The sequence below is a fragment of the Brachycentrus maculatus genome, unplaced genomic scaffold, assembly GCF_059751285.1.
Source record: "Brachycentrus maculatus isolate JH-2025_06_01 unplaced genomic scaffold, ASM5975128v1 h1tg000180l, whole genome shotgun sequence".
NCBI classification, from domain to species: domain Eukaryota; kingdom Metazoa; phylum Arthropoda; class Insecta; order Trichoptera; family Brachycentridae; genus Brachycentrus; species Brachycentrus maculatus.
In genome coordinates this window covers 1,564,314-1,582,177 of record NW_028280931.1, presented here as the reverse complement: position 1 = coordinate 1,582,177, position 17,864 = coordinate 1,564,314, and the positions used below count along the sequence as shown (strand labels likewise).

Genomic DNA, 17,864 nt, shown 5'->3' with positions numbered 1-17,864 from the left:
AGCCTATGACAGGTCGTAAGACCTGTAAATGCTTAGACTTCCATATTCTTCTTCATCTATGTTGAGATGTCAAATATGTAAAAAGAAAAATCTTAAGTGACGATAATCCAGATATCGCCCACTCCTTTCAAGAACGTCATAAATAAAAAAAAACTTGATTTTTCAGGAGAACGTTTTTAAAGTTTAAAAATATAATACAGTGTATTAAAAATAAATATCAAGCCACTTATTGAACTTTTTACTGTGCAACAGATCTTTTTAGGTAAAACCTGAAGGTTTTTTCTCCATTTGAAAAATATTTAGTACATTACAAAAAAAAATAAACAATACCTTTTCTTCAAAATACAAAAACAACACTTTCTGCCCTGTAGCGGGTAAATATTAAGTTAAAAATATGCCGCTTTTGCTGGGATATAGTACATTTTCTGGGCATTCCGAAAGTATGCACAACTTAAAATTGTCGATTTTTGATTTATGACGTTCTTGAAAGGAGTGAGCGATATGGGAACAAGTATTTGGACACACTCAAAAAGTTTGAAATATAATAACTGATCAAATTATGAAAATAATACTGTAGAGGTTTCCCGTATTTTTATCAAAGCTGAATTTTGTTAAATGAGAGTTTTAGATCGAAAATACTCAATTTTTTGTAAACGAAAATAAAAATTTTATAAATTTTGTGAAAAAAGCCATGATTTAAAATGAAATCAAGACGTTTTTTAAACCGTCGTCATTCGCTTGATTCGATTTGAAATGCTAGAATAGAGTGTTGGTGAGATGTATTTCGTCTGCGAGCGTAAAGTTCATGTCGCGACTTTGTAAACGAATTAACCCCGTGTTGCCTTTACCAATTTACGTCAGCAATAAGATACGTCTTTGAAAAGGATGTTAAAGTGATTAACGAGTATACAATCAGCGATATTCAGGCGAATAATTAGGTTTAGTCAATTTCCTGCTGCAAGTTTAGGTTTCGGCATAGAATATGTCATATAATATAATTGATTAATTCTTGATTGCGAATTTAGATAATCTAAAAAAACTACATTTCAAGCACATTTTACAATATGACGGCAATTCTAATGACCGATATACGTATTCTAAAATGTAATGTTTAAATAGTGAAGGAGTGGGCTTTCGAATCATCTCTTTTTGTTTTCGGATTTTTCATTAAAATGTCCAACTTGTGACAGATTTTAGGTATTCGACTATAGGAATCAATATTTAACATAAAATATTTATATTAATATTAAATAAATATGAAAAATTTATATCCTGGCCTAAATAACAAGTTTGAACATCAGAAATTTTCATTTATATCTTTCCAATAAATATACAAGAAAAAAAATATGAAAAAAAATAAGTTAAAGTTAAGTTACTAAAAATACAGACAAATTCATTTGTATACATTAAAATACAAGAGTAATATTTAATATTTTTGGTCAGAGTATTTTACACATTTTAAGCGATTTGAATTGTGTCCGCAAAACAAGATATATTTCATCGTCATAAGAGAAGTGATTTTTTTTTTAACCTTTACCTAAAATATATTATTATTTGTAGTTTATTTAATTTTGTATTTTTATAGGAAAGATACCATTGTATGTATTATAATGTTTGTAAGTATGTGTATATGTATATACATATATATATATATATATATATATATATATATATATATATATATATATATATATATATATATATATATATATATATATATATATATATATTTATATATATATATATATATATATATATATATATATATATATATATATATATTTATATATATATTTATATATATATATATATATATATATATATATATATATATATATATATATATATATATATATATACCGTAAAGTGGGTATACTTTGCACCATGGGTGATACTTTGCACCACCTTCTGTAAAGAAATTGTGGAGCTGGTCATCTCTGATACATGTCATTTTTCATTCTTTTTTCTATTGTTTCTGATAGATGGCACTTCAATCTACTTTTTAGTTTAAAGAAGTAACATTCGGTCGCTATTGCTTCAATGCGTATTTCCTGTCCGAACGTAAAGAAAGTTTTCTGTCTGAAAATTGTGTCCGAAAAAATCCAATGTAATCAGTATACTGAAACAAGTTACAACAAGTGAGTGGTCTCTAAATCGTAGGTAGGTAGGCCCTGCTTTTCTCAAATGTTGTATTTTTTGGTTACGTTGTCAAGTTTATGTAAAAATTATATTTTTTTAAGAACTTACTTGTATTGACTACATTTGGGGTAACATTGCACCTGGTGCAAAGTATCCACAAAGGGCCATAGTTAATCAATTTGATCAAAAGTCTTAAAACGGCTAATACAACTTGACATTTTTGCTAAATATCTATAGGTTTAGTGTACTTACTTAATTCCTGATGGTATATTTTTTTCAAAAATGTCAAGAACACACAAGCAGCGGCCTTATGCCAGACGATACTGCGATTTTACACCGAAGAGAGTGGAGCAGTGTTTGGAGGCCATTCGAAATGGTACAATCAGTCAAAGAAAGGCTGAAGAAATTTTCTAAATCCCCAGAAGGACGATTAACTATAAACTCAAAGGTCAGCACACAAAACCTGTGGGAAAACCTCCGATATGTGACAAGGGCGAAGAGCAATCTTTCGTAAACTGCATAGTAGACATGAGTGAGTACGATTTCCCAGTGAGTGTTTTTAACATTCGCTACATTCTAATAGCCTATTTGGATAGATTTGGCAGAAGAGTACGAATATTAAAGAACATCGTACCAGGCTCTGAATGGATAACATCATTTTTGCAAAGACATAAAACCTTGACTGTTGCTAAAACTAGTCAGTTGCTTAATCGGTTGCCATTAAAAGCGTATGACGATGACGTGCGCCAGAGTTTTCAACAGTTTTTGGAAGAAAACAGATTCAACCCAAAGAATTCAGTCTTAAAACGCAGGAAAACGATACCGATAGAACCAGGTAAGAGCATTGCTCACGATCCAAATGTCGAAATGAACGTTGACGAGACACAAATGCCACCTGAATCAACTACATCAATGATCCCACCTTCCGCATTGAAACTTCCAGCATATCTAGCATTAACTGATAATAGTTCACACGGAAGCTTTGAGGAAGAGGGAGAAGAACAAAAACGATGACTGAAACCAGTTATCGTATTTGTTCCTCAGTGTCATTAGGACCAGTAAAAAAGAAGGTGGGAGAATAAGTCGTAATTCATTATGAAGGATAAAATTTTCCGGGACAGATTTTAGAAATAAAGAAAAACAGAGTTGTTAAATCCATGCAGGAGAGTCTCAAATCGTATAAGTGGCCGATGAAGGATGTAGTGGGTTCCATAAAAGAACCGAAAATGCAATCCAAAAGAGGTTTCTTTACCGTCCCGGAACTTGACCATATTTAGACCTAATTTAATTTTAATTCCTATTATCTATGTAGAACGATATGTTTTAATATCCACCTTTTATTTTATATAATTTTAAACCTTCAGTATTGGAAAAAAAAAACATTTTTGTTAGATTTTTTAATATTTAAAAAAAAAAAAATCTATCAAGTGTCTTATTTTTCCATAATTATACAATAATATAATCTGCATTTAGTGAACTGTGAGCCAAAACCCTTCACGAAGTGCAATGAAACTTGTAGGATAGCCTTTACTTTGCATAAATTTGGATTCTAGTACGAAAAGTGTAGAGAAAATATCATGGTGCAAAGTTGTACTTTACCCCGGGATACTTTGCACCAAAACATAAATATTAAAAAAAAATATAAGCAAAATAGATAAAAATTTAAAAATGTGTCAGACACGTTACAGGTATATGTGTTATTACATTGCAATAGTTGAAACCTCAGAAAAAGTAAAAAACATGATCTGAATAGACAATTTTTTGAAAAAATGCAGTATTTTGGTGCAATGTATACCCACTTTACGGTATATATATATATATATATATATATATATATATATATATATATATATATATATATATATATATATATATATATATATATATATATATATATATATATATATCGTAGTCATTTATTTATTTATTTATCGTAGTCATTTATCGTAGTCATTTATTATCGTAGTCATTTATTATTTTACAAATACGTGATTATTGACTATATATCTTACTAGCTTAATATTTCCCTGAAAAAAATCCCAAAGGATTTTAAACTTGGAAGTATAATATATTGACGCATCAAAAATGACTAACTGCATTGATGTTTATTTTCTTGCCAAGCAAAAGTGACTTAAATGGCCCTCCTGAACATTTTATGTTTTGTTAGTTGGTCATTTTCTCCTGTACGACTACGCTTTGTATATATCGTAGTCGTACAGACATATTGATCACTCCTTTAAAATTATATATTTTCAGTTGTGCGTGTTTTCGGAATGCCCTGAAAATGTACTATATCCCAGCAAAAGCGGCATATTTTTTTTAACATAATATTTACCCGCTACAGGGCAGAAAGTATTTTGAAGAAAGGGTAATGTTTAATTTTTTTTCAATAAAGCAAATATTTTTCAAACGGAGAAAAAATCTTCAGGTTTTACCTAAAAAGATCCATTGTACAATAAAAAGTTCAATAAGTGGCTTAATATTTATTTTATTATATTCTTAAACTTTAAAAACGATCTCCTGAAAAATCATGTTTTTTTTTATATATGACGTTGTTGAAAGGAGTGAGCGATATTCTTTTCAAATATCGGCGCGCAAGTATCTAACAGTAGCTTATCATTAAGGAAGAGGAACTTGGCAGGAAATGTTTGCTGTAGAGTTTACCTATCTGCCCTCCCCAATAGGCCCTCCTCCAGCGCGCAGCGGTAATATTAGATTACAAATTGATCCGACGTTTCCGATTCGAAAATACAACCAAATAATCTAATTTGTATCTTTGCATCTAATATTTTAGTAGAGACTTAGGATGTTTAATATATTTTTATTTTACTGAGATTGAAATGGGAAAATATTGTATTGTTCTGATTTCCTATAACCATGATTTGTATTTTATCATCAGGAATTCCACTATTTTTAATAATTGCTTTAAAATATTCACTTGATAAAGAATGTAAAATTTAGTACAGCTATTAATTTGCGAGTTGTTGTGTATTTAAATTATAAAAAATTCCAAAAACTGATATAAATATATTTTTGATATACAACCACTACAAATCTTACCAAAAATAAATTTTATTATCAAGTGGTATTCATTTACACTGCTTCATTCTCAAGACTATTTTAACTAAAAACTAATCACACAATTCAAATAATTATGGGTTAGCCTTAACGTTGAGATAGGTTCGGTTTTATCGGGGGGAATGTTATAGGGGGTAATGTTGTTAATTATATTATTACATTATAACCAGCGGTTATGACTGAAATGAGTCATCATTAAATTCAAATGCAATCTAATTATACACCCCCTATGCAGTTCCCTCCGATAACGCGGTACCTATCTCAACATTATAGGGGGTGTACTGTAATTAGTATTATTAATATATTTATTGTTTATTTTTTTTATTATTGCTTTATTTATTTATTAACCTACGAATTAATTATATTATAGAAATGCTGTTTCTGTTCAAATTGACTTACTGTTTCGAAACCGAACATTTTTTTACTAAAAAATCACATACATACATAATATATATCGCTCACTCATTTCAAGAACGTCATAAATCAAAAATCGTCAATTTTCAGTTGTGCATATTTTCGGAATGCCCAGAAAATGTACTATTTCCCAGCAAAAGCGGCATAATTTTAACTTAATATTTACCCGCTATAGGGCAGAAAGTGTTGTTTTTGCATTTTGAAGAAAAGGTATTGTTTAATTATTTATTGAAATTTTCTAAATATTTTTCAAATGGAGAAAAAACCTTCAGGTTTTACCTTAAAAGTTCTATTGTACAGTAAAAAGCTCAGTAAGTGGCTTGATATTTATTTTTAATACATTGTATTATATTTTTGAACTTTTAAACGTTCTCCTGAATAATCAAGTATTTTGATTAATGACGTTCTTGAAAGGAGTGAGCAATATATGCACATATAATACATACATAAACACAAATATCCGATATTATTAGTTCAGTTTTACATTGGAAAATCGTAAAATTAATGTCTCAAATGTTGATAATAAAAACAAATAATTTAATTAGGTTTTTTAGATTGTTTCTTTAACTGAGTAGTTAGTATGCTCAAATACAGTGTTTGGACTCTAAATTTTGAATTTAACCTCGCTAGTTTAACGTTTTATATCATAATAATAATAAAATACCATAAAAATAAAATATATCATAAAAATATTGCGAACATCTTTAGACTGGAAATTTCTACCGAATCTAAAAGCACATAGTATTTTGCGGGTGATTAAACCCAAATTTATCATCGTTTAAGGATAATGATCAGATACGTATTCAGGAAATGCGAATGGAATATTAGTTAATGGCGTAAAAGTTTTCTTTACGCATTTAATTCGTCTTATAGCGACACCTGCCGTACAAAATTTTCCAAGGGCGGAAATAATTAGTTATAAGATTTCTTAATCGAATAATAATACCATTAATTTCTTCGCACTTGCGAATGTAATTTTACACTAATTTATAATTTAACTTAAAGTTATCTTCAAGTGAATGTTTATTTTATATTTTTTATTATTCCAAACATTAAGGTGAAGTGTGCAAGATCCATATGGTCGATACGTTTTATAAATGAAATAAAATAGAAAAATGGAATTCGAAAGAAATCAAAGTTAAATATTTCAAACCCTTATCTGCACCCCAATGGTGCATAGGGCACTGCATCATATAAATGCAGTGTTATCTTGATCATTAACACATGAAGGAAAGGTGACAGCCCTCCGCTTCAGGTACCAGTCCAGGGTAATATTGAATAAATATTACAGTGAAAAAATCACTTATATTTATTCGACCCTCACTTCGACTTCCAGTACGGTAGCCGAGCGTGCTGACCATTACACTACGGAGGCGGACGAAATTTTAATATACTAGAAAAAATTTAAATATACTATATATAAATATATATATATATATATATATATATATATATATATATATATATATATATATATATATATATATATATATATATATATATATATATACATATATATATATATATATATATATATATATATTTATATATATATATACATATATATATATATATATATATATATATATATATATATATATATATATATATATATATATATATATATATATATTTATATATATGTATATATATATATATATATTATTTATATATATATATATATATATATATATATTTATAAATATATAAATAAATATGTATATACACAAACATATGAAGATGATGTCTGACGTGATAATTTTTACATAAGGAATCTTTTCAAATGGTGAGTTAAACCATATACCAAAAACAATTTCGTTAATTGTTATATGTAATCAATATAATGTCAAATATCGTTGAGTTAGATACCTACCTATCAGTAATGGATAAGGATTTTGTATAATTTTTATTGCATTTTGAGTGTTTTATTTATTATACGAACTTTAGAGGATTGGACTATTTAAACCAGGGTTTGGAATAAAGTTAAATAATAAAAAAAAATGCAGCAAAAAAACGGTGAAGGCTTTTTAAAAATTCTTGATGTTTTTTAGCGGTTTACAAATATACTCGTGTAAATATCATGGTATCCTAAATCCAGACTTTAAAAAAGTGAATTGGCACTAAAAAAACGAATTGTATTCTTCCACGTCTAGTAACACACAAGTTTTTACCAGTTTTCCATTTCGTATGCCGACCACTTTTATACTATATTCATTCGCTCAGGTTTAACACTATTGGCAATATCGTGATTACCGCAAACATTAAACGATGTTCACCCAATGGAAGCACTCGAATCTCGCCAGCGGAGTTACTACCAGGTTTGTCTCTTTAAAAGAATTGCCTCATTTATATTTATAAGACCTCTCCCTGCATTTCGTTAGCCTCCCGGTCCGCCAGTAAACTGCGGAGAGTCATACATATACATTCGGAGGGTCCTCCATCACGAGAGTACATCTTTCAGCCGAAGACGGAGTAGCTTTTCTTATATTTCCCGCCTATTTTTTGCCGACAAACGGACAAGCAAAGATATTCACCCACCTGAAAATAAATGGCATATCACGGAAAAGGGGGGAAAGACGGCTTCCGGTCGATTCTTGCGGATAGGTTTTCATGCGTATTTAGGGTAGTTATTACGTACCTACCTGCCTACTATACCATAGTACGTAAATACCAATATGTATGAGCATGTGAGTCATTTACATACTTCAATATTATTCATTGATTTAGCATTAAATCTGTGGAATAACATGATGATTTAAATATAAAAATATAACACTTTTATAAGAGCACTCTTTGGGGTTATTACTGTCAACACTACTTGTTTCAAAATCTACCAATATTAATAGGCGAAAATACAAACTACATTCTCCATACTCTTTTTATGTTTCTTCTGTACTCGATATTAGTAGTGTTGACATTCATATATATTGTTGTGGTACTATACAAGTGTTTTATTTCTTTATTTAAATCATCGTGTAATACATTTAAATTCGATTTACAATTTTTTCCAAAACGTGTCAATCCCATGCGCAACGCGTAAATTATTTTAGGAGCTCAATAAAAGTAAACTTATTTCATTTTAACATTTAGTTGGTATTTAAAAATACGTCACAAAAACATGTGCATGTTTAACCCTGATGATGACAAGGTTCTTATCGAAACCGGTCTGAGAAAAATACAAATTAAAAGTGGTTTAAAATAAATTTTACTTTTATTTTATAAAGTTAATTATTGTTTAATTGGCTTTATTTTATAAATGTAACACTCTTTTTATTATATCCTTTTTTAAATGTAAATCTGTACGTTTCCCAAACGAATAAATAAAATGTGCCACAAAGTATGTGCGAAAAACATTCAAGAAAAATGGCCTTTTTCCCGGCGATTTTTCTCCATTTTATACATATTTCTTAAACTCGTTTTTTGAGTGACCACTTAACTAACGCTCAAGTTAACAGATTAGCTTTCCCTAAAATTGAGTGAAATGTGTACAGCTATTTTCCCTCCCTTGATAGTTGACAGTTAGCGAGCATGATCCCAGTTACGAACACGCACACCAAATGTGATGAGGTTATTTAATTAGGCAGAGTAAAATTATTTTGTTAAATCAATACCCTCGTCTTGAGCGTCACAATGCGGGCAGACTGTAGAGGCATGGCTTGATGACAAGTGACGGGTTAGTGACAATGGCTTCCTTTGGCTACCTGAATATGCAATATACAATAATACCGCTATATCTTATCTACCTAACGATATTTTATTCAAATCAATTCAATTTATAAGATATTTCTTTTTTTTGCATGTGACGTAAAAATCTATCTAAAACTCATTTTTCAAAATGTATTTATACTAATAAAAATTTAAAAAAAATAAAACCATAGGGCACTGCGTCATATAAACGCATTGTTATTTTGATCGTTTACACATGAAGGAAAGGTGATCAGCCCTCCGCTTCAGGTACCAGTCCAGGGTAATATTAAATAAATATTTCAGTGAAAAAATCACTAATAAATATCCTAATAAAATAAATATTTTTTTATTTAAACCCTCAACAAACTTTTATTTTCATATTTATAGGTACAAATATTAGCAATTATTTTAATTTATCATACTTTTATTGGTATTCTTAAATTTATTAATATTAAAAATATAATGCAAAAAATTGTTGAAGACCGCAATAAAGCTTTAAATTTTTAATTTTAACTCCCAATAATATTATATTTTCATATTAATAGGTAAACATTTAACTAATAATTATGATTAATCAAATAATTGGTGGTATTTATAATTAAATTATACTAGCAAATTGAACGAAACAACATTTCAAACACCGAAATAAAGTTAACTAATAACACATTTATCTCATAATAATTTAACGTATTATTGGTACTTTTCCTAAAATTAGTTATACTAACAATTTTAACGAAACAACATTTTAAAGACACCAAATGCGCAACTCTAACAAAGGTGTCTGCCTAATTTCAAATGGATTTGGACAAGAATAAAAAAAAGTAATGTAAATAAATAATATACAGATGATCTTAAAATATTTTTTTTATTTCAAATGTACTCGTATTTCATAATCCCGTTTTTTTTTCAAAATGTGAGTAAATTTAATATAAATAGGTAGGTTCAAGGTAAAAATATACTTTGAAGCATCCGGTTGACTGTCTTTGATAATTCCATTTAATATAACGAATAAGGTTACACATATACATTTATTAAATTTTTGGCACATTGAGGGTAGGATACAGAGGATGAAAATCAGTAGTAAAACTTTGTTTTCATTTAAATCGTGCTTGACTTACGATATAAAACCTGATTATACATGCACATATCGCTCACTCCTTTCAAGAACGTCATAAATCAAAAAACTTGATTTTTCAGGAGAACGTTTTTTAAGTTTAAAAATATAAAACAATGTATTAAAAATAAATATCAAGCAACTTACAGATCTTTTTAAGTAAAACCTTAAAGTTTTTTTCCATTTTAAAAATATTTAGTTTATTTTAAAAAAATAGTTAAACAATACCTTTTCTTCAAAATGCAAAAACAACATATTCTGTCCTGTAGCGGGTAAATATTAAGTTAAAATTATGCCGCTTTTGCTGGGGTATAGTATATTTTCTGGACATTCCGAAAATATGCCTAGCTGAAAATTGTCGATTTTTGATTTATGACGTTCTTGAAAGGAGTGAGCGATATGTTTATCATCCTTTTCACAATAATTTGATGTCGTGACTGCGAAGGTTATACTTAATGTTTGTGTTTGGTAGACCTATTTAAATAAACATTGTTGAATGACATGTAATTTTTTAAACAGAATATCACGATAACACAATGTTTAATAACGTAAAGGGTATGTGTGAGAAAGTGTATGTTAGATTTTCAAAAATATTGTTTCTATATATATAACTATTCCATAATTTTTTTTTTTTACTTCCGCATAACTTTAACTAAAAATTTAGAATGAAACATCCATTCCTAAAATATATTAACTAAATCTGCAATAAATTCCGTTATCATATGATTTAAAATTCAATAAATTTAACTTAACTTTCTTTAAAAGGTTTTTTTATATGTACATCTATTTTTAATCTGTAATGTTAAAGTCTTATATTTCCAGTATTATTACAAACATCAAAATACCGAAATATTTTATTAAGTCGTAAAAACCTGGGTGAAAAAACACGCTATCAAGTAAAATGTAAAATGGGATGTTTTGAAAAAAAATCTATCACAAAATATACCTCTACATACATTAATTATTAAATTTTTGTAATTTGTGAACACAATTTGAATTATCCGGTTAAAATTTAAAAGAGGTTATTAACGCCAAAAAGATATTTAATATTTTAACTTATTTAACTAAAACAACAGTATTTAAATAACATAATAACGAAGTCAAAATTCATAAAAAGCATGTATTTTGTCAACATTCGCTGGCATTTTTCTCAACTATCGAAGTTACTTTATTATATATTTAATTAAATTGAACCATAAATAATAATTGAGTTATTTGTCATCGAAACGTTAGGATGAAAAATACGTTTTATTTCATTTAAAAATAAGACTAAACCAAAAGTTTTATCGTGAATAGTTTCTTTCAACAGGGGCGTTAAACACAGAGTAAACAATATTAGTCTCTCCTTGCTGCCGGAGGGTAGTGGAGTAGAGCGCCTGCCGTCTGCAACCTGCAGAACACATAAAAGCTCGCGTGGATTATTTCCTTGGCGAGTACAAACTGGGGACTGGGGTCGGGTCGAGAATGTATTTGTCGAGCACTCCATTCTCTAATACTCCAATCATTCACAAGAAAGGATGTGCTTTGACCGAAGTAGACTCAATGTGTATAAATCTTCTATCGACTTTATAAATGGATAGCTTTAAAAAATAATTGAACGATAAACGTTTTTTTAAGATAAAATTAATAAAACAAATATTAAAACTAACCGAATAATTAATTATATTATTTATCAAAAGTAAAACATATAATACTGAAATAATATTTTCATCATAGTCTTGAATACATTTCATAACAAAATCAACTGCCAAAACGAAATTCATATTTAAATTTGGACCAAAGATTTCTCCACATTTTCTTCTGATGTTGCCATATACTATTTTTTAGAAAATAACAAAGTTTTGATTTGAAATAAAAAGAAAATAATAATAATAAATACCTACGTTAAAAAATATTTAAAAGTCAACAACTTGAAAAACAAAAAGTGTATGCAAATTTTGTTAGTAACATAATTTTTAACATAAAATCTTCCATTTCCGAAGTGCGAACTGTATATTTAAAAAATACTTTATCCATAGCTATAAAATTTATTTTTGTGATTGTTTTGAACTTACTGATTATTGTAAAAAAAATAACATATTTACAACATTTGGAGTGTGTCCGTTCAAAAATCTGGATTATCTCCAATTATAGGAGTTATTTTTCATATTATCTCATCAAAGATGAAGAAGAATATGGAAGTCTAAGCATTTACGGGGCTGACTATGGGGCTACGGGGATTTAAAAAGTGTGGTTGTCAATAATGGGTATAATTGGTGAATGTTACACGTGTGTAAAGTGATCACTTAAACCAGTCTATGACGGTCGTCAGCCCCGTTAATTCTTCTTCATCTTTGATGAGATGTCAAAAAATAATATGAAAAATAACATATTTGTCCATCTCTATATTGTAGTGGTTACTGCATTCAATGCATTAAATTAAATATTTTCATTTATTTCGATTTTCTGGGGGTCGAAATAAATGTAAGTATTTAATTACCTTAGGTACCAACCTAGATTACCAACTTAGGTGCCAACCTTGGCCTTATAAATAATCTTTTTTTATAAAATTACATCAATTTGATGCAGTATCCTATGCAGTGAGAAAAAGGATACAGTTAATAGTATTAAGTTCTTGTGTTTTATCAACGGTAAAAAAGGGTAAATTCACAATATTATGAGTGGGTCTTAATTTTTCTTAACAATTCTGGATTTGCTCCACTAATATATCAATTGAGTTATTTATGTCAATTTTTATATCAATTTCACCGAGGTTTTTACTAATAAAAACTTATTAATGTCAACCATATATGTCACCGAAGAAGTAACACATGGAAGATGTTGTCAACTGAAGCATAAATACTTCTAAAATTTGAGTAGTGTGATTGTCAGTCATGAGTAAAATGGCAAATGTTACACGTGTATAAACATTTTACTTAAACTTACCTTTGTCAAATCGTATGCCTTTTAAAGGCCCAGACGTCCATATTCTTCTTTATCTACGTTGAAATATCAATTGAAAATTGTTCGTTAAAAAGTCCTCAGGATTAGTTTTATTTACTATCCAAATATTATTTTCTCCTGTTTAACTGCTTATCACAAGTAATATAATTCTACATTTTTGCATAACGCTGCGCAATGACATCGTTAAAATAACCCGCATTTTCCGTCTCAATTACTAAAAATACTGTTTACTTAAAATTCCCCTAGTATTTTCTCGCATTATATAATACGCTAAATATTATCAAGCCATTTACTTTTACTAAAATATCCTCTCTAACTCCGTGAGTTTATATTCACTTTCCGTTCTTATTTGACTTACCCATATTATTAGTATTCAAATGAAGCTAACAAATTAACCTTAAACGTACTAAGGAGTCATTATTTTACCCATAAAATTACATTAAAAAATAAAAAAAGCGCTGTACTGAGCGAATGTGAATTGAATAAAAATAAATCTTTTATTTTCTTGTTCATATTTCAATTATATAAATTCATTTAAAAAACGTTAATTAGTTATGTAAATCAAGTAAATTATTTGATAGTAGATATGTAAATCAGATTATAAGTTCATGATTCATAGAAACGAAACATTTATTGTTTCTGATCTAAACTAAAAGTATTTTTATGCAAATTGATAAATCAAACGTTTATCAACGAAAGAGTTTAATTTGAGGCAATTTCTCCAGAATTTGTCCATTTTTAATATATTTTTATTTTTACTACCACCATTTCTTAAATTTTACAAACAAAACTAATTTTTAATTAAAAAAATATTTCACTTGATGTAAATACCACTGTTTTTTTTATTTATATTGACACTGTGATCTTTTGGAATAGTGGTATTTACCTATTTAAATTTTGCTTCATAAATATCACCATTTCAAGTATTTAAGAAATAGTGGAATATACTAAGTAAAATGAAAATTAAAAATGAGATTTATTATTAAAGGGTCTAGATTCATAAAGGTTTGTCACCGTTTTTGACAGTAATGTCCCAAAGTCCACGTCCCAGTAACCCAAAATTTTCCGATAATTTATCAATTTCCCATAATAATAACAATGACGTTCTACCCGAAATATGCAAAATCCATATTCAAAATACGTATCCATATACGATGTTGATCAAATTGTTGTAATCATGGAAGTTTATTTGTCATTCATGGATACCAAAATCTTATAAATAACTTGAACCAAGATTAAACGTAAGTTCCTACCTTTAAGTGCAGGGCATATTTTCTTCCAGATGGTGAGGCAACCACAACGATGAAACTGTCCAAGAGCCAACTCGAGATAGAAGAGAGGAAGACCGCCAAATATCAACATGATGCAATAGGGAATCAGGAAAGCACCTTTTAATAGAAAAACAATACATTTTAACATAAAATTGTTAGTGGAAAACAGTTTACAAATAAAATATAACTTTGTTTTAAAATCATTTCAAATATTTTATAACTTAATTTTAATGCCCACCGGTTTCAAAGTTAACCGCTTCTTTTTCAAGTCTGATTAATACTGATAAAAAAAGAAGAAGTTAGCTTTCAAACCAATAGACATTATAAATAAGTTATAATCAAATATTTATAGTGATTTTAAAACAATGATTTATTTTAATTATGAAATGAAAAATCACAAATTAATTTCTTCAAATATAAATTAAATGGAAAGCAGTCTATTTAGTAACAAAATATAAGGTAAGGAGGCAGTTCATTTAACACAATATGTTAAATATATTTGCAACATTTTGAATGTGTACAAACATTTGTTCACAAATCTAGATTATCTCCAATTAGGAGTTTTTATTTAAAATAATTTTTTCGCCATCTCAACATAGATGAATAAGAATATGAAAGTCATCGTATGCCCGAAAGGAATTAACTTTGCCAATCCTCAACTGATGGCATAACAATCGGCCAAACTTCACGAATGTATCGAAAGCTTACCGGTATTCGGAAGGATCTAAGATCATTGCAATATACTGTAAATTATTATTGTATCTCTTGTATGTAATGTATATAAACTAATAATTAAAAAAAAAACAAACAAATAATAATAATTTATTATTAGATTAAAACCAATATTTTTAGCTTTTCCACTTTTTTATTTGACCAGCGACCGGGTTTCGTCGTTACCGACATCATCAGACTGGTGAGAGGCTTTACAAATTTGTATGTTATATATAAAAGAAGGCAGGAGTTGATAACCATGATTTGATATAATTTTATGAGAAATTAATTTAATTTTAGTGAATTTAAGTATTGTATGATATTTTAAATATTTTTTTATAAAGGTTTTTTGTATTGAAAGCACGATTTTATATAAAGTTAAAATAGATTTGTATTTTTTTTAGATTTGTATTTTATACAAATCTATTTTAACTTTATATAAAATCGTGCTTTCAATACAAAAAACCTTTATAAAAAAATATTTAAAATATCATACAATACTTAAATTCACTAAAATTAAATTAATTTCTCATAAAATTATATCAAATCATGGTTATCAACTCCTGCCTTCTTTTATATATAACATACAAATTTGTAAAGCCTCTCACCAGTCTGATGATGTCGGTAACGACGAAACCCGGTCGCTGGTCAAATAAAAAAGTGGAAAAGCTAAAAATATTGGTTTTAATCTAATAATAAATTAAAAATGCAATTCCATCACGAAGTGTCAGTGGATAATATAAATGTATTAAATAATAATAAAATAAAAAATTAATATTGTATTAACATGTTAGTATTTCGGCTAAACACATGTCGTGCCTAAAGAGCCGTAATACATATAGTAAATGTTTCTTTGAAATAAATAAATTTAATAAAAATTTATAGTTACAGGTTTCAAGAACTAACGCAATATGGATGCTTAATAGTGGGCAGAATGGTAAAGGTTACACGAGTGTATAAAATGATCGCTTACGCCAGCCAAATGCCCTGGGATATTCAGACTTCCATCTTCTTTCATTAAAGAAAGAATGATACATGTTTGAAAGTTGAGACACCATTAAATTAAGTTTACGACTGAAAATTTTGGCATTATGTAATTTTCATACCTCCTCCATTCTGATAGCAGATGTACGGGAACCTCCAGACGTTCCCGAGGTCCACAGCAAACCCGACCACGGCCAACAGAAATTCCACCTTTTTGGCCCATGTCTCTCGGTGTCGTTCGGGTGTTAGCGACACCACCATCACTCTGGTAGCCTATATTAAAATATATTTTGTACATTAAAAGCATTGTTAACTTAGGTAATATAAAAGCCTTTTACATAGGAAAAACATCGCGTAAATTCAATATCAGAATTAAAGAACACCTAAGGTGCCTTAATAATAATAATTTTTCTGAATTTGCTAATCACCTTAATTTTTTAAGACCATAATTTTAATAAATCAACGAGTATAGAGATTTCACATGCAAATAAAACTGGTCTTAAAAATTAAGAAAAATTAGAAATAAGTAATAATAATAATAAAAACCCTTATCCGCACCCCAATGGTGCATAGGGCACTGTGTATTATAAACGCAGTGTAATCATGATCGTTTTACACATGAAGGAAAGGTGATCAGCCCTCCGCTTCAGGTACCAGTCCATGGTAATATTGAATAAATATTACAGTGAAAAATCACTTATATTTATTTTTATCCCCCTTGGGAATCGAACCCGGGACCTCCAGAACGGTAGCCGAGCGTGCTGACCATTACACTACGGAGGCGGACAATAAGTAAAGCAATCAATAAAGACTCACCCATAATAAATAGCCAACTAAATTTAACTTCGAGTCCACTTTTAAAAATATTCCCATTGTTATTTATTTGTCTTCTTTCTCTCTTTCAAAATTTTGTTGTTGTATATATGTCCGTAATAGTTTTATTTTAATGACCTGATGACGGAATGATTATTCCGATATCGGTGGTCACGAATATTATTATTATTATTTTTTTATTAGTACACCTTTATTTAAATCACAATTTAAACATATTTAGAAGTTTTTTTTGCAGATACCCACCAAGCCACTTTGTGTGTCTTGTCGGTGGAGCTCTTTTTTAATACATTTTTTATTGATTTTAATAATTTTAACCTAATAAAGTCACAAAAAAGATAAAAAAAATAAGAATATAAAGTGTTTGTAAAAGTGGTATTACACAAAGCGAACGATAAATGATTACGAGAGTGTTATATTAAAATAATTCATTTCCATTATATTAAATCACTAAATAATATTTATTTTGCTCCCACCCCCCCTAGAAATGGAACCCGGAGCGTCTCCAGCACGATAGCTAAACGTGTTAACCATTACACTACGAAGGAGCATATATTTCTAAGTACCAGCTTTAAAAAATGTCTTTCAAAATAATAAAATATTTCAAATAATTTCTTTGATTCACGTTAAGTTTCTTTCCTCGAGATGAATAAGAAAGATTTCAAAATAATGTACACAGTAAAAAAAATGTT

The 17,864-nt window shown here is 28.5% G+C and overlaps 1 protein-coding gene across 2 annotated transcripts in view; it reads right to left on the bottom strand.

The window, feature by feature from the left end:
• Positions 1-17,864, bottom strand: part of SerT (Serotonin transporter) — a 59,278-nt gene that overhangs the window by 24,007 nt on the left and 17,407 nt on the right. For both annotated transcript variants that reach the window (XM_088262480.1, XM_088262481.1), the window contains 2 exons: positions 16,464-16,614; positions 14,629-14,763 (listed from right to left, as the gene is read on the bottom strand). In XM_088262480.1, coding sequence (XP_088118606.1) covers positions 14,629-14,763; positions 16,464-16,614 — 286 coding nt within the window. The remainder of the gene's footprint in view (positions 1-14,628; positions 14,764-16,463; positions 16,615-17,864) is intronic.